We start from the raw sequence: 26,813 nt of genomic DNA, 5'->3' as shown, positions 1-26,813 counted from the left end.
AATATGTGCTAAATTTAGTTATCTTTTATAAATTAATTTAACTCATTTAATCTTTGATACTTTGTCCAAGGAGTGTCCCAATCTTAGATTTGAAGACAATAACCTTTTATTACTTTTTTTTTTTAATTCTTTACTTGAGTTTATAATATATAAATACCTTATTTCCTAAAACTTTAGATAGTTTTTTAACTACTTTCATGTGACACCTTCTATGCTTATGATTAATTATTTGTTTTTTCAAAGAAAGTTTAATTGCAATATTATTTAGTTATGTATAATAATATGTTCAATTTCAAAAATATCTATTTGTGAAAATTTTTATCATTTATTTAACTAGATAAATAATAAATGAGGTAATATATTATTATACATATATAACACTATAGATGACAATATATAATTCCTGACAACTCAGGTCCACAGAAAAAAGTGTGACGCAAACTAAATATATTTTAGTCTGATAAATTACTTAGACTAATCCTACATAAATCCTACATGACTTGCATTCTTAAAATCTAGTAATAGAAACGAAACACATTGTATGTGTTTTTAGATTGTAGAATTTCTCTCTGGTTAGATTATTTTTACGCTCTGATCAGCCCATGATGTGGCGTAACAAACGAAAATTAAGTAATTATTGTGAAGCTCATCACTGGTTTGGTTTAGCATTCCAATGTTTAAATCATCTTTATACCCATTCCGTTTCTCCATGCATTGTATGAATAGAGTGTAAAAAATGGTGGTAAGGCAAAGAGACACTCCTAGCACTATTCACACACCGTAGTCACATTTAAATATAAATGTCAAGTGATTTTTATGGATGAATGCAGCAATGTTTTTAAAGAAAGATTTAGTATTATGAAGATTATAAAGAATAATGATAATAAAAAGAGTTGTGAAAAAAGTAAGGCTGGGGATGAATAAACAGTGAGTAGCGACAGATAAATCACCACCCCCACCGCATATGTCACTGCCATTAACCCATTAACACTCTCTCTCCTCTGTCATGTCTATGCTTGACAACTCCTCGTTTCTGCAATACAAAAAAAATTAAAAAGAAACTGTTTCGCACTCTCTCTGCAACCAAACAAACAGACAAAAAAGAAAACTTCGGACACAAAGAAAGAGAAACCCAACCACTTCAACATGTCAAACACAAATCCATAAAAACCCAGCCATGACCCAACACCATTGCCTCCTCACCCAACGCCGCAATGTCTCACTCGCCGGACTCTCCCTCCGCCGCCGCTAACTTCCTCTGCCACCAACGCGCCAGCGACTTTGCCTCCGACCACCATCCCCCTCCCACCCCTCCCTCTCCGGATTCCGATGACTCGCCCATCGCCGGCCTCCTCGATGCCGAGGTCCACCACATGCCGGAGAAGGACTACCTCCGCCGCTGCCGCGACCGCTCCATCGACGTCACCGCGCGCCTTGACGCCGTCAACTGGATCTTAAAGGTACGTACAATGCACTCGGTCGAGCGAGCACGCACGCACGCAGGCAGAAGCACTTTGGTTTAGATGCATGAAGGAGTGATTTGTTTTTGGCAATGCAGGTTCAAGCATTCTACAAGTTTTCTCCGGTAACGGCGTTTCTCTCCGTCAACTATTTGGACCGTTTCCTCTCTCTATGTTCTCTTCCCGTAATGCATTTTTCTTCTTTCCCTTTTTCTCCAGGAAAAGTTAAACATTGTTATTCTTTATTATTTTATAATTTTTTATTTTAATTTACTTTCATTTTGTGGCAGCAATCGAGTGGGTGGCCGTTTCAGCTGCTATCAGTGGCATGCCTGTCTCTGGCAGCAAAAATGGAAGAGTCTCATGTCCCGTTCTTACTGGACCTCCAACTGTTCGAACCCAAATTCGTCTTTGCTCCCAAAACGATTCAAAGAATGGAGCTTTGGGTCATGTCCAATCTCAAATGGAGACTTCGCTCCGTCACGCCCTACGATTATCTTAACCATTTCATCACCAAGCTCCCTTCCTCCTCTTCTTCTGAATCCACAACTCACTATTTCTCCGCCGCCTCCAATCTCATCCTCAGCACCACCCGTGGTAACTTTTTCGTACTCCAAACCACGCGCTGTTTTCAGAAATGTGTTATTCTAACATCGTTTCTGTTGTGCAGTGATTAACTTCTTGGGATTCGCGCCCTCCACAGTGGCAGCCGCCGCGGTGCTCTGTTCGGCTGGCCGTGACATTGTTTCTGCCAATGGCCAATTGTGGCTGCGTTTTCATGATAGAGTAAACGAGGTAACGTTGCATTAAATTTTATTTTTTTTTGGTTTGAAAATATAAAATTGGATGTTAAGTGAAGTGAAGTGGAAGTAAATTAAATTGTTTTAATTATCATTACTATTAGAATTAAAATAATAGGAAGGTTAAAGGAGCGTGGAAAGGTGTACCCGTGTTACAGTGTTTGGTGATGATAAGTTGTTTTTGCTGTTTGGGGTTGTTTGTTTATATTATTATTATTATTTACATAATGAATCTTTGTTCTTCGGGGACAGGAAATGGTGAGATGCTGTCACCAACTAATGGAGGAGTACGTGGTGGACACGTGTTACGCATCCAGCTCTACCATGAAAGAGAGAGTAGCCGAGCCGCCTCCGTCCAGTCCCGTCGGCGTGCTGGACGCTGCCAACTGTACCAGCTGCGACACACCTTCTGAGAGGATTTTCTTAGGCTCAACAGAGGAACAACGGCCAGAAGCCGAGCCACCAAATAAACGGCTTCGATCCTCTGCTCCGAATGCACCACAGCAGTAGATAAGATGGGATAGAACTTCATTCCCGGCATGAAAATATTTAATTCAAATATTCTTATAATATTATAATTAATTACAGGCGCAATATAATATATAAATGTGTCCTTTTCTTGAGTATCTTTTGTGAGGGAGAAAGAGGTTAATTACTTTGTGGTCTTTTTTTTTGTTATATTTATGAAGGTCTTATTTTATTATATATTTATATATGATGATCATAAATTTTGAATTTATGATGTTGCATAATTTTAAAGTGAGAATGCATTATTGAATGATGGTGTTTAGTAATAATAATTGCGTGATTGTAGTGAGTGGTTTGGATGAATAGGGGAAGAGTTAAACAGTGCGTGCATTGGAAAGTACTGCATGGGTCAGAGTAACTGAGGAGAGTGAAATAATTCAGTTGTGGCGCTCAAATGGGCTTGAAAAGAGAGAAATATGGGAAAAATGGAAATGGCGTGGTTGGGCCTAACGGGCCAGCGGGGAAGAGCCACGTCTGGGAAAGAGAAGAGAGATAGTGGAAAGAAAAAAGTGATTTGACGAATGGGAAATAGTGAGATGAAATGATTATTATTATAGATTGAGTGACATGACGTGGTAGTAATGGTAGTAGGAGTCTGAGGGGCATAGGATTGTAGGTAGGGGAACAAAGAAGGAAGGAAAAAGGTGGTGTTGAGAATAACGAGACCTTTTGGACTTTGGATATAATAATTAAATACCCCAATACACACCCACGGGACGGGAGGGTAAAGACAAACATATTCGTTATAGTTGACCTCACTGTTCTTTTTTCTCCTAATTTTTCATCTTCACTGTTAATGTTATGCCATAAATGCAATCTTAGAAAATGGCCTTTTTGTCATGTTTGTTTTTAGTAGGGAATAATACCATACAATAATATCGTGGTTGTGTTATAGATGCAATAGTAATTGTTAAGAGAAGAAGAAAGAATATCAAGAAGTTGAGGGGCTAGAAAAAAAAAAGTGTAGTAGTAGGGTGTCCTTGGAAGAAAAAATGTAGGGTGGTAGGGCAGAGAGTAGAGTAAATAAGAAGAGGTGTTATGCATATGCATTGGTAAGGGAAGTTGGTCAATTTGAAATTGACATCCCAGGCTGTAAATGGGACCCTTCCCATCAGCAAAATTTTGGGCACTGCAGGACGCGTGTGCACGCCACAATATCTTCTCTACTTTCCACCTAACTCTTTTCAAACAACAAGGAACCCCTCATTCTTTTTTATTTATTTCTAAACATACAAACAAAATAACTTCTTACGCACCACTGTATTAAATCTTTCTCGCATCCAAATTGTAATTCTATCTCTTTTTAGTACAATCTCATCTTCATAGGGATATGCATACTATTTATAACAATAAATAAATAGATAAATATTTTAGCCCCTAAGAAAGTGAACTTTAGTTTTATCATTGTAAAGCAAAACACTGAGATGCTTTCTTCCTACCATTTTAGAGAATAAAATAAATATTCATTCCTTAAAAAGGTCCTTTCCAAAATTAAATGGTTAGTTCTTATACAGTTGTTTAAATTCTGAATCAAATCACTGTAAAAGTTAATAATCAAAATTCAGCTTTAATCTTTCAAAATAATATTTTTTTTACACCTCCATAATTTTAATTGTCTTTTTAATTAAGAATCAACCACGAAAATTGGTTAAAAAATTTCTTAACCACCTTTAAAAATGTGGTTAAAGTTCCTTTTTTTATTTTAATTTTTCAATTTTTTTTCATTTTATAATAATAATGTTATTATTATTATTATTATTATTACTGCTAATTATTATTATTATTATTAAATAAACAAATGAAAATTTTTAATTAAAAATAATCTTGAGTAAGATAAGGAATTTTTAACCTCTTTTGAAAGCAGAGTTTATTTAATTGATTTTGGAAACCCGGTTAAGAAATTTATTTATTTGGTTTTTGAAATCTAGTTAAAGTTATTTTTAATTATTTTATTTCATTTTATTTTTTATTTATTAATAATAGTATTGTTATTATTATTAAATAAAGAATAAGAGATAAATTAAAATACATAAAAAATAAAAAATACGGATTCTTAAACCAAAAACATGTTTAGAAATTTTCTTAACAACTTTTAAAAACAAAATAAGAAGTTTACCTAACATGTTTTTGAAATCTAGTTAAGAATTAGTCGGTTTTCAAGCATCAAATGAAATTTTAATTATTTTTTAAATTTGTAAAATTTTAATCAACTTTCTAAAGTTAATTGATTTTTAATGAAAAAAACAGAATTGATGTTTTAAAAATGCATAAAGAAAGTAAAGATGTGTTGGAACAAACACCCAAAAAATAAATATAAAAACTTATACAATTATATTTTAAAAGTGTCAGTGATTTAAAATTATTAAGAATCAATTATTTAATATAAATAATTTTGTTATAAAATAATCATATTAATTTTAAACATACTATTTTTCCAAAATTCACTTTTACTATAACTCTCTTACATCTTCTTAAGATCTATTTCTTCTGTAATTGGAAAAACTAAAACAATAAAATTAATCAATGAGACAAACTCTTTAATTTGACGAATCACTTTATATCTTTACACAAGTTAAGTTGCATTCATTTTCTAAATATATAAACTTTTTTCATGCATGTGAAGTTTTTGGCTTATTACATGTAAGCATGTATTTTCACTTATTACACATAAGTTATATGATAGATGTGACACTTGTCTAAAACAATCAAATCCGCTTATCAAGATTAAAATTTTCAAAATAAAATTTTACACTATGAAATTATTGAAAAGAAAAGAATAATAAGGATTAATCCATTTACGTAAAACTTAACTCTAATCCATCCACAATGAAAGCTGGTAGATATAATAGGATAATATTACAATTCCTGAAACAGAACAGCAAAAACATTAATTGGAGTTTTATGGCTTAATTATGGATATGTATTCTAAGGTGGGAAAGCTGTGAGTAGGTTAGGGTCAGAGTTAGCTGAGACAGACAGTGGTTGAGAGGATGGGAAACAGTACCTACTGTTTTCATGAATGGAAGAATAGGGTTTAGATCATTCCTTTGACCAAACATTCAGTTCAGCCAGCTGGAGATTTATTTAGCTCATTAGCGCTTTACACTTACATGTGAAACAGAAACAAAGTACAGAGGCTAATTTCGTAAGATAAAGACAAGGTCAAAGAAAGTGTACAGATTTAGGTGTATTTTGACGACACTTTTTGATAATTTTTTTGACAATAAAATATGTGTCATCATTTTATTAGTCTATTTGAATTTATATTTAAAAAATATTTAAAATAGATCAATTACGAACTATCACGTATGAGTTGTTAAAAAAATTCTAAAACTCATCTGAACAAAAGTAAATAGAAAAATAAAACATACTAAACTCCAAACTTATTACACGCTTACTCATAAATAACGTGAGAGCGTCTAATTAAATAAACTAGTAGAAAAATATGTCAAAAAGATACACTGAACAAATTTTTAACGAGTGAAAATTAAATATTTTTTTTTATAGAATTTGTAATGTAACTTCTTTCAATGACACTTTTACAAAAAGAAGATTAAAATTTTCTGAAGAAAAAAAAAAATCTTAAACCCTTTCTTCGCAAAGAGTGTAATCTGGACTCTTGGTATTTTCAATTTTATAATCGCTAGTTTTTATTTAGTCCACTAATCTACCTAGTAGTTTTCATTGTGTTATTTTATATAACTTTTTTAATAAAAAAATTAATGAATTTATGATGCATGCATCTAAATTATTGACCATATTCTATCTTGAAGTATTGGGGGTAAAAACACAACAATGCTTTCATACAAAAATAAAATGGGAATAAAAACTTTAATTCTTTTCTTTACCATATTTTATATAACTGTAAGAAAATGTTTTTTTTCCCCAGTGGGCTGGTTTTCTCTACCTTTGTCCAAGACAAAATTGGGCGGGCTAAAACAGTCATGGGGTTAAAAAATCTCAACCATTTCCACTTAAGAAAACTGAGTAAAGCAAATAAATTAAAAAAATCATTCGCCATCCATGATTTCCACATATACTTCAACAATTTTTTTATGGTGAAGCAATAATGTACAATTAAAACAACTTCAACAACAATAATTAAATGCTAAAAAAACACTTATAACTTTCTTTTATTTTCCCCTCCATTTAACATGATGTAACACTCTCACCAATAAAATATTTACAAACAGTTAATATTTCAAAATAAAATATATATGTTAAGATAATGATACTTAGACAACATTTTTTTTGACAACATTTGAACACCATTTACGTGTCATTCTGTGATTGGTTCAAAATTACTCCACAATCAATAATAATAGGGTTAAATATGTTTTTAGTCCCTATACTTTGGGGTGATTTTGGTTTTAGTCTCTCTTTCAAACTAAGGTACGATTTAGTCCTTCAACTTTAGAAAACTCTGGTTTTAGTCATTTTCACCAAATTTTTTTAATTTTATTTGTTGTTTCAAGCACGTTTCATTATAGCATTTGGATTGTTTACATTGTTTGACACATTTTTGCTTCAATGTTAACTGAGAAACGCCTTTGAAACAACAAATAAAGTTAAAAAAATTTGGTAAAAATGACTAAAACCTAAGTTTTCTAAAGTTGAAGGACTAAATTGTACCTTAGTTTGAAAGAGTGACTAAAACCAAAATCGTCCCAAAGTATAGGGACTAAAAACATATTTAACCCATAATAATAATTATAAGCACCATCATGAACCAATAACAGAATGACACGTAGATGATGTTCAAATGTTGTAAAAAAATTGTTGTATAAGTATCATTATCATATACATTATGATATGTTAGATCGTATTAGTGAAGTCACCATACTTGTCAAAAATAGACATTGTTTAATTATTTTATACAATTTTTTGAGTGAATGAGAGCATTTTAATCGTGTCGATTACATAATTGTTTAGTCTAGCTTAGTAAGGTTGAGGTGGGAGGCACATGATTCTTCATGTTCCACCCCTATTGCATGGTTGTGTTTTCTATGCGAAAGACTTTCAATTTTTTTTCATATCTATTCTATATTTTATATTTGTTTTTTTAGTTTCGTCATCATCTTCCTCGAATCTCTTTGGTCATTTAAAACTTTTTGTAATACAATATTATCCAATATATTTTTGTGGTCACCATATAAATTTATAAGTATTTGTTTGACCCAATTATAAATACCAAAATATTTTAATATGTATGATCAATCAGTTACTTTTCAATTGATTGTTCAAAACTTTTTGAATAATTAAAATTAACCATTATTTAGAGATTTTTTTTAGTATCATATAAAAATGGATGGGTTAGTGGATGATGATCAATTTAAAAGAATATTTATTTTAAATAATTGTAAAGAAAGAAAATAGGGAAAAAATTGTTTTATTAATTTTGAATAAAATAATGAGAAATATATACAAGAGAGAATCTATAATTATGTTGTTTTATTCATATAGTATTCTATAATAATGTATTATTCTATAATAATGTAACATTATTAATGTAAATCACCTATAATAATAATAATATATTCTCTCACTAATCTCGGTATATGATTTATTTTCTAACAATAATTCAGTTAAACAATATAAAACATCTTAATAATTTAGTTCAGAAACAAAATTAAACTTGGTTTAAAAAAAACAAATTGAATTAGTTAAAGTTTTGTATGAATGGACGATGGGGATGGTGGAAAAAGTTATATTTTGGAACAACCTATTTCACTACTGTGTTTTTAGTTCGGCTTCGATTTGAATTTGAGATAGTGACCAACAGACCAGAATAAAGAAACTGAAATCCAAATACCCAAATTATTCTTCATCTGAACTATTGTGTAAAACCATATATTCAATTATAAAGATTGATCTTTAAGTTCTAAGTTTACACATTATGAATTTTTTTAATCTTGTTTTACTTTATTTTTTATAAGTTAGTCGCTTGATGATGCAAATTGCAATCTAATTACATATTAAGAATGTAAAACTTTGAAATAACAATTGGTTCCGAAATCAACTATATAATAAGATTATAAATAAAAAATGTTGATTTTAAAAAAGTAATATCACGTTTTCTTTTAATTGTACTGCTGATTTTTCCATTCATGTTATTTAAGGATAAAGAATAAATTCGATCTCATAGCCATTGTTCAAACTTATTTTATTTTGATACACCATCCTTATATCTGTTCATAAATTTTTTAATAATATCTAATTTTTTAAATTAAATATTGAAAACGACATAAATACATATTTACCCCTTATGTTCCAACACTCATCCATGCCAACAATTTAAACTATTGAACAACCTTTTCAAGTTATTACGTAATTAAATAAATTATATTAACTTTTATATATCCTTAATTTCATAATTTATTTTTGAAGCATGTATTTTATCAGTTTTATTTTTTAATAATCATTTGACATTTATTTAAGGTTTAACGTCTCAATAGGTCCTTATTTTCGTCAAAAATCTCAAATAGGTTCCTTTCTTTTTCCGCGTCTCAATCAAGTCCTTATTTTCTTAAAATTGAATTAAATAGGGCATTTCCGTCAAATTGAGATGACGCCGTTAAGAAGAGTATGTTGACCATGTAGTTTTTTATTACGTGACATTGAAAATGTGACTGAATTGTATTTTTTTAATTTTTAAATTAAAAAATGAAGTATATTTTGTATATTTCATTTTTCAATTCAAGAATAAAAAAATACAATTCAGTCACGTTTTTAATGTCACGTAATAAAAAATTACACTGTTAGCATACCCTTCCTAATCGTGTCATCTCAATTTGATAGAAAGGTCTTATTTGATTCAGTTTTACAAAAATAAAGACTCAATTGAGATGCCGAAAAAGAAAGAGACCTATTTGAGATTTTGTAAGAAAATAGGGACCTATTGAGACATTAAACCTTTATTTAATTATTAGTTGATGTTTATAAAATTATAGCTATATAATCAACCAAAATACTAAATAATAATTTAATAAATGTGATAGAATAAAAATAATCAAATGTATTTCTTAAATATAAGTTCAAAAACCAAATAAAGAGAAATTAATACAAAATGAAAAACTTCACATTATACATATTTATATCCATATTCACCCAATACAATATTATTTTATCGTCTTTATATTTATCATATATATATATATATATATATATATATATATATATATATATATTAAATAAAATCATACAATAAAATATGTTATGTTGATATAATTATATCTAGTCTATATAAGATATTATAATTTACAACTGAAGTTAGAAAATAGTATTTAAAAATTAATAATATTTTTAAAATGGTAAAACTCAATCATTTTAATAATAAAAATTTAAAATACAAATAAAGTTTTTATAAACTAATTTTATTATTTAATTTATTTTTTCTAAAATTCTTTTTTCTAGAACTCTCACCATTTTTTTAAGTTTTCTCAATTTTCATTTATTTATTTAAAGATAAGATATTACTCAAATGACTTTTATAATGATTATTTTTTATTTATATTCAATCAGTTTTTTAATAGAATAAATTGATTTTCTTCCAATTTTTTTGTCCATAAATCATATTAATTAAACTTATCTTTTTAATTTGAAATGAGTGTTTATTGTATTTTTAATAGCATCACATTTACTTTTCTTCTTTTATTCTAAACTGACATATTAATTGAACTTTAAATGAAATAAGAATGTTCTTTTGACATAGTTAAAGATATGAAATATCATTTATTAAATAAAAAATACATATCTATTTAAAAATGTAGATTTTTTATTAAAAATTTAAATAAAATAAGTATCTTTTTTAAATTTTGAATGAACGTGAGTGTTGTTATATGGTATAATATGATATGTAGATATATTCTTATAAATAATAATTTAATTCTTAGGTTATTTTATTGTTTTCATCGTTCTGTATTCAATTGAAAAATAATATCTGAGTATTTAATAAAATATTCTTTTTAAATTGTAAAATGTATTTGTTCATAATAATATGTGACCAGTTTCTTTGAGGGGTGATTATAATTTTAAACGTTTATTAAGATGCTTAAAAAAACATAGGACGGTGGTCCCATGATCATGATCAGTTCCACTTGTTACATCGTACGAGATTCAGTCCTTTGTACGGACGAACGTATGTAATATGTAATAGAGTTAATTAGCCGTACAAAGAAATTGACTTCTGAGCAATGGCGTAATGTAATAATTAATAAAAACACCAGAAAATATTAAGCAGGTTTTAATTATTAATTGTAGTCACACTATAATTATATTCTAATAATATAATTAGTGTGACTAAATATTACATGATTGAATATAAACATACACGTCTATATATATTTATAGACAGATCAAATTGTAGGTTCAAATATTACATTTTAGTTAATTTTATATAAATATAATTTTATATCAAAGTAAATTTACCTATTTAATAGATAAACAATAATTTCACGTTAAATTTTATTAAATAAATTATAAAATACTAAATTTATATTTTAAAAATACACGTCTCACACCTTTTATTTATTATTTGTGGGTTTCTTTTTTATTTAAATGGAATTTATGTTTTCTTTATTTGTTATCTTTAATGTGTTTTTAAGTAATTACAAAGACATTGTGACATTATGTAGCAATAAAAATAAATTATTAAGTGAAAGTAAAATGTTCTTTTAATTGTTTTTCTTGGATTAAGTTTTACTTGATTAATTTTTACAATGCTACAATAATATCAAATAATAACAGAACTAACTATATTTAATATGATTATTGTGAACTTCAAACAAATAAGAAAAAAAATGTGAATGTGAAAGAAGAAAATTTTTGTAGTTAAAATTTCTTCCTTTCTCTCTTTTTATATACAATAACTAGTAAAATATACAAATCAATCCAATAAATCCTAAATTAAAAATTTGATCATAATATTAGGAACGGTTGATGATCGCCCATTTGACTCGAATTTACCATCCAGAACTAATGAATAATTGACTATTTGACAATATAAAAAAATGTAAAAATGTAAGAAGTGTACTGTTTTATTTTTTGGTAAAACTATGAATTGTAATACTGTTTAAAGTATGTGAGGTGCTTTAAAATTATCAAAAAAAAAACAAAAAATAATATATATAAAAATTGAAGTTGTCATAAATGAAGAGATTATGAAAAATATAAGATGTTTTTTGAAATGAGATTATGTACAATAATCTCAAGATGATTGTATAACTGAAGTAGGGTATGGCAATATATTTTGAAATGGTAAATATGACATAATGTTCTATTTTATGATAAGTAAAGTCAATTAATAGAATGATAGAATTTTCATATGAATAATGATAAACACGTGAATTAAATTTAATTTAAGACACCATACAACTTTCACTAAAAGTTAAATTATTTTACAAATTTTAGAAAAAAATGTTTAACATTTTCAAGATTAATAAAAGGATACAATGGGAGTTAATCAATTTTTACAAAAATCTTTATATCTAGAAACCTTGTTTTATTCTTTAATATTTGTGAATTTTCTTCATTATAAGTGATACTTATATTTTTTAATTTATTATTGTTATTTATTGTATTTATTTATAGAAATACATTTTCATACATGAAATCGAAAACTTCAAATTATTATAAGAGAAACATATAATAGTGTAAGATTAACGTAAATCTTTGTATATATAATATGAATGATACTAACTTTTAATCTATCTTTCCAAATTTTACAAAGATGTAATTTAACAAAATATTAGAATGTATATCTTACCGACTTGCAATTTGATCATTCTTCTCTATATGACCCTTCTTTTCTCTCTCTTTCTCTATATAAAAAATATAGAACGAGAACAATTTATAGTTTTAAATTTAAGTTTAATAGTTATATATCTTATGATGTCAGTCATAATTTAACCTAACTCTAACATCATATATATATAAAGTCTTATGATGTCAGTCATCATATATACGCATAAAGTTAAACAATAGTAAATTCATATTATGCGTTAATATGCGTATATATGATGAGTTAATATAATAACTCATCCAGTTTACGTATTTATTATCCAATATCAGAGACAAATTAAAAAATGACAATATTAATACAACGAAAGAAATCATATTAAATAATTTTTAAAAGTATAAAAATTACATTGAATAAAAACATTAAATTATTTTTATAAATATAAAAATTAGAAAAATTAAACTTTAAATTTATAAAATAATATGACAAAGCAACAGTGTTTTTTTTTTTTAATAAAACCATTACCTACAATTAATTGTAAAATATATTTTTTCGTGCAGGATCACAGTATACAGCGGGGAAAATGACAAAACACATCGCATGTTGTGCCTGCCTTTATCCGTATCAACCAAATTGCTTACAAAAAGACATATTTAATGTAGTAAATTAATTTAGTTTATCTTCTTGAAAAACAATTAAATTTACAAAGTAGTGTTTTTTTTTACATGAATAAATATTTAAATACAAAACTACGAGGCATTCTTACTTTATTTTTCAAAAGTGAGAAAATTATAGAAAAAAAATATATCAGTAAACCTTTTTCCACAACCAATTTAGAAACTCATTTCGTAGTTTGGTTAAAACGAAACTTGAAATATAGAAAAAAGTTACTAACATATAAAAATGTGTCTTCGTTTATTAGTTGTATAAATAATATAGAAAATATTTTCTAAACATCTCTTTTATTATTTATTGTTTTAAATAATATATCTTGGAAATGGATGGTATTAATTTTTAAAGGTAGAGATGCAGCATTGAGCAGTAAGGTGTAGGCCGCAGTAGGCATGCAGTAGCCAGAAACCCACTGTAGATAGGCCGCATTTTTTTAATGTAAATTTTAGCTTTCTCATTGTTTGTGATCGATTTATCATTAACGCTGAGAAAATTATAGAAAGACAGTAAAGTGAGCAGTAAGGTATATAGGTTCACATTTTGACAGTGTAGCTTCCATTATTACCAATTACCAGCTAATGGAAGTTGACACTTTGGAAGGGAACTAGGTCAAATCAAAATATTAATGTAATAGTTATTATTTACTTTCTACAAAAGCCACAAAACACATGCATTAATTCTTGCGGTACGCATTTGCATTATTTACGCCTTCTTTTAGGTTCCTCTAATAATGAGTATAGATCACCAACTCCTATCACTGAAAATATAATAAAAATTAAAAAACCTCATCAATACTAGGAAGCTTCGTTAATTCTAGTTTCCATGTTGGAACAGACAATTTCAGATTCATTAATTAATATTATTTTTAACCAAACATTGACCATTTGGTTATTGTATCAAATTTTAATATTAGTGACGGCTGCCTCAACTTTTATGGCTGCTAAGCCTGTCTCTATTACTCACTCCATTTTTCTTACATAAAAATAAAATAATCGAACTTAAAATCTAAGCATATGATGGACCGCACTGGTAGAGCACCAGATCAACATTCCATTTGATCTTATCCTAATTCATACGAAACACAACTACATGCATTCATATATATATATATATATATATATATATATATATAAATACGAAAAATAATGATAATTTAACAATATTTATTTACAATATTTGAATATCATTTACGTATTATTATGTGATTGATTCTTGATAGTGTTTATGATTATTATGATTGATTGTGCGGTCAATCAGAGAATGATATGTAGATGATGTTCAAATATTTTAAAAAAAATATATTATAAGTATCATTATCCATATATGAATTGTTATTTACCGATGTCCATCAATAATATGGAATGTTATTTAATGATAGATAATATTGATAACTTAGTTCATGAATAACTATAATTATAAATTATTGACCAAAATATCTATCTATAAATTAAATTTTGAATTTCATCATTAAATTTTAGCTTACGAACGAATTGATTCATCAACAATAATTTGTTAATACTTGAAAAATTATTGTAATAAATATTTTAAATAGGAAAACATATTCACGGAGTGAAATCCACAATATATCAATTTTCAATAAACATATATGTTGACTTCATAAAAATTAATACTTTCAGTAATTTTTTTAAGTCATAAATTTTTATCTATCAATAAAAATAAAATTTTGCTTGCATCTTACTTTCTAAAAGTTGAAAAAAAAGTCTAATGTATTCCAAGAGTCAATTTGTATAATGTATGTTTTGAAGAATAAAATTGATTAATTTCTATTAGTTGAGCTATTTAAAATCAAATATATTAAAACTTGTTTTTTTTATTTTACTTTATACATTAGTATTTTTTATTTATTAGCAATAATATTTATGTATTTAAATTAAATTACGGTAATTATAAAATATAATCATCATAAGACCAATTATAATTTATTGATCATGCAGATGTATCAGGAAATTCTATTTTATTTTAAATGAGTTCTATTATTTTTCAATATACTTTAAGAACTGGTGTCGGTGACAATATATATATATATATATATATATATATATATATATATATATATATATATATATATATATATATATATATATATATANATATATATATATATATATATATATATATATATATATATATATATATTTCAAAATATCCTTAAAAATTAACAGAGAACTTTCAATTTTAAAACAAATAATGTTTTAAATATGGTAATTGTTTTTTAAATGTAATGTCAAAATAATATATATTTTAAATTTCTTTTCTTAAGTTATGATATGAGGTTTTACAAGATTTGTATTTTTTCTTTATGTTTAATGTTTTTACAAATTTAAGAAATAATTTCATTATTGTAAGATAATGTTTTTACTTTTAATGTTAAAATATTTATACAATATATTAAATTTTAAATATATAAACATTATAATTTCAATATATTCTGACTTTTTTTTTTACTAAACTTATGTCTTAAATTAATTGATTCAGCTATATTGAATTAAATTAACGCAACTATGTTGTTTAGGACTAAAACTAAAAGTAATAGTTAAATAATATAAATTTAATCTATTCTATCAATAATTAAATAATACAGATTAGGCTACCTCTGTATCTTTTCTCTGGCTATTTAAATTGTCTCGCAGTCGTCTAATAGTACCTAGCTAGTACTTGTATTATTTGACCATCGTCACGTGCATAACACCTTTCATCTAGGTCAGATTAAGAATCATTATCCATAATTTGAATTTATATTCATTTATAGGAAGGGACAAATAATGGACATACATTTAGGATAATTTAAGAAAAAAAAATCATTCTTTATAAAATTGAATTAAAGTAAGTATAAATTAAAAAATAAAAACTGAAAAATCATATAAAAAACCTATAAAGAATAATATGGAGATAAGCTAATTTCGATTTAAAGTTTTTTTTAATCTTAAATTCAGTCATGTTTTATAATAATTAACATTTTTTAATTAATTAATTATCTGAAAATTTTTAACTAAATAAGTTTGATCTTCTTCTGATTTTACTTTTACTATAACTTTTTTTTATTTGAATATTAAAAAAAGTGAGATAGTTGAATATTATATATAATTAAAAACACATAAGTTTAGTTAATATTTTGGATTGAAAATGATATAAATGCAAATTAGGTTTATGACTTATTGATTTTGTGTTTTTTGAGAATTTTTTTTTAGAAAAGGAAAATCCATCAGATTTGTATATAAATAAAGTGGACTGAATTGATATTTAAAAAAAGATTTTAATAATTCCAATATTTTATATTTATTTATAAAATTGTGTTGTGTTGGTGTTATGATTTATGAATTATTAAACTACGTCTTACAATACACTCATCTAAGTAGAAAAAAAAAATGCAGGTGGGATTTAGATGGAAGTGCATATACACGTGCAGACATGTGTTTAAATAGTACGTAACATTGGAAGTTTGGATAAACGCTGAGGGATTTGAATGTTTTAAATAAAAGAAAGATAGATTATATATAAAAAGTTTGAAAGCAATTTTAAAAGAGAAACTATATAAATTGATGATTTATCGAAACTATATAAAGAGTATTATAATGAATTTTAAATAGTTAGGAGTGGAAGGGTGTCCTTTTGAATGCACACGTGCCCACATGCTTATGTAAATTCTGGCAGTGGAAAGTTTTGGAAAGGAGAATGCATGTGGATGGATGCATAAAATCATAGTCAACTGCACTATGCCCCAAAACATTTTCACAGTCTCTCCATTGATGCACTTGTGTATAAAGCTTTATCAGTTTTGCAGTGCTGTATATTAATTAAATAAATACTAGTAATTTCTTTTATGGTTTTTAATTTTATCATGAAATAGAGATGCAGGAAGTTTTGATTGTGAAGAGGGTACAGTTACAGAGTGCTTTGCTGTATAGCATGTGAAAGAGGTGTGGCTCACCCAACTGGCACTTACTCATTTGCATACAAAGCCGAATGAGAGGAGAGAATGAGGACAAAAGCAGTCTACCATTTATTTCACTCTCATTCTCTATGCTCTTTTCAACCTCATATCCACTCTTTTTCTTTCATTGCCATTCCCTTAATAGCCTCTGCAACACTTTCATAATTTCTTTCATTCTTTTCTTCCTTTTCCCACACTCCTATATTTTCCTATATACTAGGAAAAACAAAATTAAAGACGCCAAGATGAACACATTTGGTTCAGAACTTGGCAGTAGTGGCTGTGAGTCTGGTTGGACTCTATACCTTGAGCACTCTTTCCTTAACCAGAATGCTTCTTCACATCACAAAGACAAAAGATTCAAAGATGAAGACTCTGGGGAGGAGGATTTGTCCATGCTTTCTGATGCTTCTTCTGGACCTCCTCTTTTTCCACACTACGACTCTTACTTCAAAGAAGATGTCAATGCTTGCTTCTATTCGGCTTCCAAGGCAGTCAAGCTCGCCAAGAGTGCTAAAAAGAAACAGAAAGTTAAGGAAAATCAACACCTTGAGGATCAACATCTCACTTTTCTTCATGACACTGCTACCTCTCCTGTCTTTGACTTTTCCACTGTATGCTCCGTCTTTTGACCTTGCATGTTATTTCCTCCCTTCAATGTGTTTTCTCACTCCTCATTCTTGAACAAATTTCCAGGACAATGTTGCAAGGGCCAACCAACAAACATCTGTAGGGAGTGTGGTTGATTATTCACAAGGTTTTTCTGCAACTTATTTTATGGTACTTCACTTTGCTCTCTTCTTTTCATTTCACCATTTTACACTTCTTCAAAAGACTACAACCATTCATATTCTTTCAGGGAAGATCGTCATTCCAAGAAGAACACTTCGGTTTCTTACAATCAGAAAATGAAGTTGAAGGCAACAAGTAAGTTAATTTCTTCTTTTGTGTACATGAAGAAAACAGATTTCTAATTTTTGCTTTTGATTGAGATCTTTTTAATATGCATTCTTTGTTTGACAGATGGTATGGAGGGAAAAGGATGGGAATAAGGTGAATATATATATATATATATATATATATGTATGTCGGTTCTGCTAATGGCTGTCTCTGCAATGGATGGAGAATCGCGGTGTTGAAAGGGACCCTGTACCTTTCTCTTATTTTTTCCTTTTGTAGCCGTTAATGTAGTGGGAAACAACATGAAAAGACATGTTTGATTTATTTTTTGTTTGCTTTTTAGCTTTATAAATCTTATTTTGTTGTGAATGAATGATGATTACATTTGCAAGGCAGGCTGTTCCCATGTGTGTTTTGTTTCCATGAAGCCTGACGCTCAATATAAATGCAGCACTAACAAAACAACATTCAATTGGTTCAAATATTCAATTAAAAATGCAATATTTTGCGTTATTAAGAGGAACAGATATTATATCTAAATTCGCTTCATGGTGAACCAGGAGAGCAATAATCTTTAATTTAAAATACAAAATGTTAATATGAACTCAGTAATCTCATGCTTCAGAAACAAACAAAAAAGAAACTTTTCACTCGTGAGGAAGAGACCAAGACATGCTATTGATAATTCAAACGGATAAAGCATTTGTTAAGTAATGAAGCAAAACGAGTTTAATTGCTGCCGACTTTATATACAAAAGGTGGTCTCACAGATCGTTCAGATTCAGGTTACATGATACTTTTGTGAGTTAGGTAGGATCAGTTTTCATTTACATTTGATTAAGCAGATCTTTATATTGGTAATTATTGTAGCCATGATTAAAAAATGATGAAAAAGAGACAGGGATTTTAAGAGTGTTGTTGGAATATTTGGCATGTCTATCTCAAAATATCTTTCAAGCTCTGGAGATCCTGCCTGTGATCTTCCTGACCCAAAGTAACATGCCCCATTTTGTTTAATTTGTCAACTTTATTTTCCCTTGGAAGGATCATCTTTTAAAATATGATATTTGATGTTGGTTTGTGTGGTCTTGTTCCCTCCAACTCTGTCTGCTTGGAAACTGTCATGGGACTTTATGTCATCCACAATTCTGCCTTTCACTTTTTATTCCTTTACTTATTCCTAATTAGTTTATTAAAATAAAGGGCCAAAATATCTTGCATGAATCCAAAAAGCTTCAACAAAGCTAAACAAGATACCAACACAATCTAGGATCACAAAATTATAATCTCATCCCACAAAATATTCAAATTTGGCTCACACACTACTGATATGACTGATTAACCTATCCAGTTTTAAATAATAACTACTAAATAACAGAGTAATTTTTTGAAGTTTGACAATGATAGTGTTGATGATGAAAAGATAAACATGCAGGAGAAATGAAATTGTAGAGAGAGATAAAATGATTAAAAAAAAAGTGAAGATATTTCGATATAAACGGATAAGAATGAAAAAGGTTGTGGGGGGAAACATTTGTGTTCTTCCAACCACCGCCCAAAGCAAACCCCTCTGTCATTGGAAGAGGGTAAGGAGGGTGCTTCGTTGCTTCCAACAAGTTTATTGTCTCATCCCTTATTTATGTGATGATGGCCAATTTAGTTTGGATGTTTCCATTTCTCAGGACAATGTCTGTACTCTTGAGGATTGAAAGCTCTGTGCCAAGGACATGATAATTTATTGTATGGTCTGAAACTATACCTGATTTCTCAAATTTCTATGTAATATGCAATTAAATTTTTGATTTATAAAACACTAACAGCATTCAATTATGTATCCCATAAAACTAAGCTAAATCACAGATTTTTTTTTTTTTTTTGTCTTCTTCCTGTATTAGTTTCTTTCTCCCGTGACTTGAATTACATACACACTGCAAATACTAACTACATCACTGCATAGTTCTATTTCATGGTTTGAAAGTAAAGGTGAATTGTAGACTCTTATTTTGGTAACTGGTACTAAATTTCCACTGTTCAATCTGGTGGCCTTCACAAGTAGGACAAAGGACTCTCACATACACCTTGAGGACAAGATCAGCTAACCAACTTGTTCCATTGGATAACTATTTTGACTGATGATGAAATTTGAAATTTGATCTTTCACAGTGTTAGTACAGGCAAAACATTGAAGAAAGGTACCCTTTGTACAGGTGAAGCCGGCTAGAAGCAAAGTTCATGACAAGAGTTTTAAAAATAAATCTGGCTTTAACTAGAATTTGTGAGCATAGAATGCATGTGGAATTTGGATTGGTGAACCTAAAAGTAATGTTTGACCACCTAACAAATCATTCCGTAGTTTAGTCACAGACTTCTTTATGAGGGAAGACTTTAAGGCCTTGGCCTGCCAATAATATTTCTTGTGCTTTGAACAAGTAATGGCAATGCAGTGAAATGCTTATCTTATTATGCCACAGACAATTGGGTCTCCTGTTCAGAACAAAATTGCCAGCATATCCAAATACCCCACAAGATAAAACCAAATCAAAAAGAAATCCCACAAAGCTGGAATTGTGGGAGACAATGAAGAATGTGATGCCAACCAATGTCAAAGTAAACTAATTAATTCAATCACCTGAAAAGGTTGTACTCAGAGGATTTCAAGGACACAGTAAATCACAATGTACAGGGTTCCTATGTGGATCTCTAGTGTACAATTCCATAGGTAGAGCTACGGTCTACAAAAGCAAATTCCATGTCATCTGAGCAACCATTGAAAAGTAAAACAAGAAAACCTTTCACTTGTTTTTTTGAAGCCAATCAAGGATACCCTTTTCTGTATCTGAAACATTCCCATCCCTTCTCTTCAGTGTTCCTTCCATCAGTTCGAAGTAATCCTTGTAATTTCGCTTGTAATAACTATCCAGCCTCTGCACACAATGTGAAACAAAATTAAACACACACTTTATTCATCTATTGTACACTAAAAGACAAATGCATGAGTGGGGGAACTCAGCTAGTGATATGTTTACCTCTTTGTCATTTTTCTCCTTGTTTTCCTCTGATTTCTTCTGATATTCTGGTGATAATTTCATCACAAAATTATGATGTTAGCAAGAGCAATAAAAGTTGTGATAACAGAAGAAGAGTAAAGAGAAAAGTGTACTTTGAAGAAGCTGAGTCCTAGAGTCAGGTATTTGGGTGGTGGCAATTAGAGTGGATAAGACAAGGCCTCTTCTTCCCAATTCCAATTTGGTGCTTAAGGTTGGTGTGGATGTGTGTGCTCCTTTTCCTTGTGTTCTATGAACTGCTTGCAAATTAGATGAAGCATACTTGTTTAGTGTAACGGTTAGTGCCATCAATATGCTTTGCCCAATTGAACTCATTGGATATTTTTGTTTGTCTTCAATGTCTCTTGTTAAGCAACCAAGAATCTAAGAGTTATCCAAATGGATAATGAGATGAGGCAGATTGTGGACTAGCTTTTGTAGGGACTAACTGATTAAAAAAACAATAGAAAAATATCATGCGGTCATGTGAAAATCTTATGCCTAATTCGACAAATCATAAGATATTTTAAGTTACAATTATTTTTACTTCTATTATTATTTTTTTTTTGTTTGAGAATAAACTTAAGAAGCATACGATTATTAATAATGTTTTTTATTTTATGGTTTTAAAATTTTTTAATATTTATATTTATTAGAGTAGGATGATTTTATTTAAAAACGTATTTGATAAGTTTTATATATTAATTAACTAAAAGTTAATATTAATAATGTATTTAAGAGTTGTATTGATTTATGTGTTTGTATTATTTTTAGAAGAAATACGATAAATATATTATAGTTTTTCAGCTTTTTTTTTAGGAATTTAGACTTTTTTAGAATAAGTTTGTGTGACTGTTTATATTTTGGAACACACTTTAAAGAGGGCTTTGAGAGGCTTCGATGATTTTATTTTAGTCTGTCGTGATTTTTTGAATAAAAAGTAATTATTTAGAGTTTAGACGAAGATAATAACAATGTATACAATTCTTTGTAAAAGTATTTCATGTCTTTTTGTTAAGAAAAATCACTATCCTAATAAATTAACTAATTTGTTTTTTATTCATAAAAAATCTTATTAGTTTAATATAAAATGTTATGCCCTATGATGCAGAAATGAGGTGCGGTATTGATCCGGAATACCAAATAGGACATTTAAATTCAAGTTTAAATAATAGCTTGATGATCAAAAGGGCAATAATAATAATGAGAAATCGAGAGAGAATGGGATAAAAATCTTTAGATATAATTAAAACATGACATTTCAGAAGGTGGGAAGAGAAATGATCTAATTATACCCCAAGTCAAATCACTAATAAATTCACGTGTTATCCATTATAGAAAATACATTTGCGCAGAATTACCCTATTTGTCTTCAAATGGATTTATGAATAGAGATAGCCACAGTGAATTCTCTCAAATAGAGAAGGAAAAGTTCTACAAAATCTTTACAGCTTTATATCTGTTGCCATAAATTAATCTAAAAGACAAATAAAACAAAATATATATTCTGTTTCTAAAACATAATCATGCCTGACCAACCTACACTGAGGAATCAACTGACCGAAGTTTGCAGCGAGTCAGACCATAACATCACAGTTGCCAAAAGTGATATCGTGGCAGTTTCAACCCGAAGACGATGAGGTCCAAGACTAACAGCTGTAGCACCTGCTTCCATCATCATACTTGTTTCTTTCTCGGTGAAATCTGGAGAACCCCATGGCAACATAAACTAGCGTCAGTTCGAGTTGAGAAAAAAATAGGTATATATATTCATTTCCTCCAAAAAAACACAGCAATTAATAGGCAAGCACACATGGTTAACAGTGTCATTTTACCCTGATGATGAGAGGGAGAATTCACCTCAGGCTCACAGCCAACCTCAATTTATTATCTTATCAGTTGAACTTCCCATCATTTCTAGACATTTGGCGAAACAAAAAGGTGAAATTGAACCGCAATAAACATATACTAACCGCCTTCTGGTCCAATAATTATTAAGCCACTGGTTTCCTTTTCCAATGACGTCAACGCACTAAGAACAGGAGTTGCCTTCGCCGTCGCAACAAGAGCTAGCTTTGATTGTGCAATCTGAGGGACAGAAAATAGACCAAGCTAATTCTATTATGTAATCACGTATATGAATTATATAGCCAACAAGTAACACATGGATCAAATCCCTTGTTTAACTCGGAATTTACAGGAAGGAAAAAGGAAAGCAGGAAGATAGAAGAGCATAGACATCCAGAATTACAAACAAATCACTGATTAATGGAGGTTATCACAATGTACTGGTTAAAATTCTTCTCAAGGAATTGAAAATCATGCATAAATTTCAGTCTAGGTAGTACGAAATGGAGAGCTCACAAGGTGCAAAAGGTCATTAATCTCTACGGGATCTTTCAGAACCATTTCATGCAGTCGTTGACCTGCAAAAGAGGCAAAAATGCAAGGTTCACCAACAAAAGCAAAATACAGTGCCGTCTTAGACCCAAGTTTAAAATTCGCTTCAGTCTCAATGAATCAAAGAAAATTCCGACGGGAGTATAATAATTGTATAATCTCAAATGAAAGTAAAAATATAGTTACATTGTTTGGATGCTGCTAAAATGACACGTTCCAATCTGTCCACCCGATTTTCTGAGATCGATGGAGAACGTTCAGTCAATAGAGGAGTTACACTACTGGCTCCAAGTTCCTATCGCATTTAAACATGAATAAAAGGAAAGAACCATAACACATTGTAAGTCTAACCAGATAAAATCTCAAGATATCACTGAAACGTACTGTGCACTTTTCTACAAGCCAGTCTGCACGACCACCCTTTAGCGTACCTAGACAGATATCGTTCTCAATGAGTGAAAATTTGGTTGTAAGAACTACAAAATATGCAGCAAGTATTCAGTAGTTGTAGTTTGGTAAAAGACTACAAGAACTTGCCAAAACCAGCAAATACGTGCAATTGTGTATTTTGTTGAGGTATTGATATCAAATCACTCGATGCAACAAAATCAAGCCCACTGCGATCAATGTCCTGTATGCATCCTTCTACAAGACCTCCTTTTCCATTGAACAGCTGTACCCTTGAACAGCATAATTAGGATCATCAATAAAATCTTCTTCGGATCAGATTGTAAATGTAGTGCTAAAAAAATGAGCAAGAACTATCTCTTCCTTTGCATCCCTTGAATTAGTACCAAAGAAAATTGTGTCTAAATAAACGATCCTGGCTAAACAAAATATTTGCCATAAATCATCGAAAATAAACTATCAAAGCAACTCCGCTCTCATCCACCCTTTTCAGTACTAATAAATTAGTAAGAGACACTACCCTACAAGGTTTGTGCAGACAAGACGTTCGACATTCATCTACTGTGATTTACTAATGCCTTTATACCTCTTCCTAATTGACATCGGAAAATTACAATTATTATCATATAAAATTTTAAGGAAAAAAATTTAACAAAAAATAAATCAAGTTTCTCTCATAAGAAAAAAAAAAAAAACTAACGCAACTTGTATGAATAAATTAGATTTATCTCAAGAAAGAAAGCGAAATTAATATTAAACTTCAAGGAATGGCCTATCTAATTAACGAGCAATCATCAATCAGAATTACCTATCGTTGGTGCTTAACCTCAGTACTTTTGTCATATGCCAAAATTCATCACCTTGCACGCGTATAACACTACCCTGCATTTTCCCAGGTAAAACTAAATAAAACATTATACATATCTTCAATTAACAACATGGTATATAAGATGAAAAATAGCGGAAGGATGAACAGAAAAAAGAATGAACAAATGAACACTGCATTCTTATTCCCTCACGGAAACAGAGTAAAAAAGGAGTATATAAACAGGAAGAAAAGAAACAGAAACAAAACAGAAAAAAAAAAAAAAAAAANAAAAAAAAAAAAAAAAAACAGAAAAAAGCGCTGAGCTTAAAAGAAGAAGGCTGAGCGAAAACACAGTGGTCAAAACTGTTTGAAAAGAACGGCAGATTTTATCATTAATCAAAGTAAATAAGGCACACTGAAGAGAACTACAATTTAGAAGGGAAACATTGAAAAAAAAATGTCAGCACCGTTAAAATGGCCTTTTCCAAACACAAATTACGAACTTTGCCAAAGCCTTAGCTCCATAAAGCTACGTGCTGCTTATGAATTACATCCGACAAGGATAATGACAAACGAGGGGTTGCTAACTGAAACTGGTTCCAAATTGAAACTACAAACAGTGGAATCGATAAGGACTCGCGCAGTAAACATAATTGTAGTAATATAAAAGAGTCATAGACAAAGCAGAGAGAAAGAAGAAGAAAATGAATACCTTGGAAGGAGGAAGAATTTCGGAGTAGAAACGAGGAAGGCCACCACGTGACTGGTCTCCATAATCGGAGGAGGAAGAGAATGTCATTGCACGCACCGTCAGGTTTCGCAGCCATGACCGGTTCACGAAGCGAGGGGTTACGCCTCCTAGGGTTTGCAACATTTCTCTTCGGCACCCACTTCAATTTCAATTGTGATTCTTCTTGTCTTCACCGGAAACGGTTGTGTTGCGTTTGCAGGGTAGGGTGAGAAAGAAAAGGTTTATGGCGGGAAATCCACCACGGCCCATAGGTTAGGCCCATCTAAAATTCTAGTCCAGAGACAATTACTTCCTGCACGCCCATAATTTCTCTTATCGCATGCAAGAGGAAAATGAGCTCATAAAATACCATTTTTCGGACCATGCTAAGGCATTCCCAGAAAAATACATTCCGAAACGATGAAAACCCATTCAATAATGTTACTACGAATGAGATCATCATTGAACACGTTAATAATGGTGTTTCGTAACAACTTAATTACTACCCAATTGTTAATAATCATATTTCACTTTTTAAATTATTCAGTATTTTGAAAAAATAATAATTTATTTTTGCATCATAATACTAATTGACCATTTAATCTATAATTGACTAAATGGTTATACGATACAAATAATAACAATTATTAAGTAATTTAGAAATTTTTCTAAAAACTAAAAAGGTAAATGAACAAATTGTTTCTTGAATGTGAGTACTAACAATTTAACGTTTGAAATAATGAAAAATTTAATAAACTAAATTTGTCATTAACATTATAACCCAGTAATAAATTCATCATTTCATTTAGTACGGATATAACATGAAGAGTCCTATAATATTTGTTTTATCTAATTAATCAAAGAGATAAATGCTGAATTATAATAATATATGCAGAAATCCATTTTGAGGCTTGGTTTTCTTAACTGACTGCAAAACACCGTGCATGCTTTTGAATGGAAGACAATCTAAATTATGATCTCATTGATTGAAAGTAGTGATGAAAAATAAATTAGCATTTGTGGGTAATAATCTCACTGTATAGGTATTAATTAGGAATTGAAGGGAGAGGTTAAAAGAAAAATGAGTGAGGTAAGTAATATATAAAAAGAAATCCACAAAGTTTTAAGATTGAAAATAATATCAAACATATTTATTATATTTGTTCTGGCTCATAATTTGAAAATCCTTTATTCTTATAGTTTAAATAACTTATTTTTGCTACGATGTCTCTGCTGATGTGAAATACAAAACTCAACTTTATTATATTAAATTATTTTTATATTTATATCTTTTTTACTTTCTGTCATATAAAAAATATTACTCTTATTTCTGAGAATTTAATAACGTAAATTCTTAATTTAGTAACAAATATAA

General features: G+C 29.2%; 4 protein-coding genes across 6 annotated transcripts; 2 read left to right on the top strand and 2 right to left on the bottom strand.

Moving 5' to 3' along the window:
• The first annotated feature begins 965 nt into the window (after positions 1-965).
• LOC106771482 (cyclin-D2-1) lies at positions 966-2,925 on the top strand. Its single transcript, XM_014657474.2, has 5 exons — positions 966-1,460; positions 1,559-1,645; positions 1,751-2,057; positions 2,131-2,255; positions 2,513-2,925. The coding sequence occupies exons 1-5, from the start codon at positions 1,215-1,217 to the stop codon at positions 2,768-2,770; spliced, it is 1,023 nt and encodes a 340-aa protein (XP_014512960.1). The 5' UTR covers positions 966-1,214; the 3' UTR covers positions 2,771-2,925.
• Positions 2,926-17,257: 14,332 nt separating this feature from the next.
• Positions 17,258-18,439, top strand: LOC106771703. Its single transcript, XM_014657708.2, has 4 exons — positions 17,258-17,762; positions 17,845-17,928; positions 18,008-18,075; positions 18,172-18,439. Exons 1-4 carry the CDS (start codon positions 17,394-17,396, stop codon positions 18,203-18,205), a joined length of 555 nt encoding a protein of 184 aa, XP_014513194.2. The 5' UTR covers positions 17,258-17,393; the 3' UTR covers positions 18,206-18,439.
• A 2,048-nt stretch (positions 18,440-20,487) lies between these two features.
• LOC106771282 lies at positions 20,488-21,498 on the bottom strand. Its single transcript, XM_014657236.2, has 3 exons — positions 21,209-21,498; positions 21,075-21,121; positions 20,488-20,972 (listed from the first exon to the last, which is right to left on the bottom strand). The coding sequence occupies exons 1-3, from the start codon at positions 21,426-21,428 to the stop codon at positions 20,841-20,843; spliced, it is 399 nt and encodes a 132-aa protein (XP_014512722.1). The 5' UTR covers positions 21,429-21,498; the 3' UTR covers positions 20,488-20,840.
• Positions 21,499-22,487: 989 nt separating this feature from the next.
• LOC106771328 (ribosomal RNA small subunit methyltransferase E) lies at positions 22,488-25,650 on the bottom strand. 3 transcript variants are annotated; one of them, XM_022785689.1, is made up of 8 exons: positions 25,421-25,650; positions 24,709-24,782; positions 24,030-24,172; positions 23,877-23,923; positions 23,679-23,787; positions 23,457-23,518; positions 23,066-23,204; positions 22,488-22,796 (listed from the first exon to the last, which is right to left on the bottom strand). In XM_022785689.1, the coding sequence occupies exons 1-8, from the start codon at positions 25,580-25,582 to the stop codon at positions 22,645-22,647; spliced, it is 888 nt and encodes a 295-aa protein (XP_022641410.1). In that variant the 5' UTR covers positions 25,583-25,650; the 3' UTR covers positions 22,488-22,644. The 3 variants fall into 3 exon arrangements, with proteins under 3 accessions (XP_022641410.1, XP_014512774.1, XP_022641411.1); XM_014657288.2 differs by having other exon boundaries at positions 23,066-23,180; XM_022785690.1 differs by lacking the exon at positions 24,709-24,782 and having other exon boundaries at positions 24,030-24,165.
• Between the last annotated feature and the right edge of the window lie 1,163 nt (positions 25,651-26,813).

This window comes from Vigna radiata, chromosome 8 (assembly GCF_000741045.1).
Source record: "Vigna radiata var. radiata cultivar VC1973A chromosome 8, Vradiata_ver6, whole genome shotgun sequence".
NCBI lineage: Eukaryota > Viridiplantae > Streptophyta > Magnoliopsida > Fabales > Fabaceae > Vigna > Vigna radiata.
This window is presented reverse-complemented; position numbering and strand designations above follow the sequence as displayed.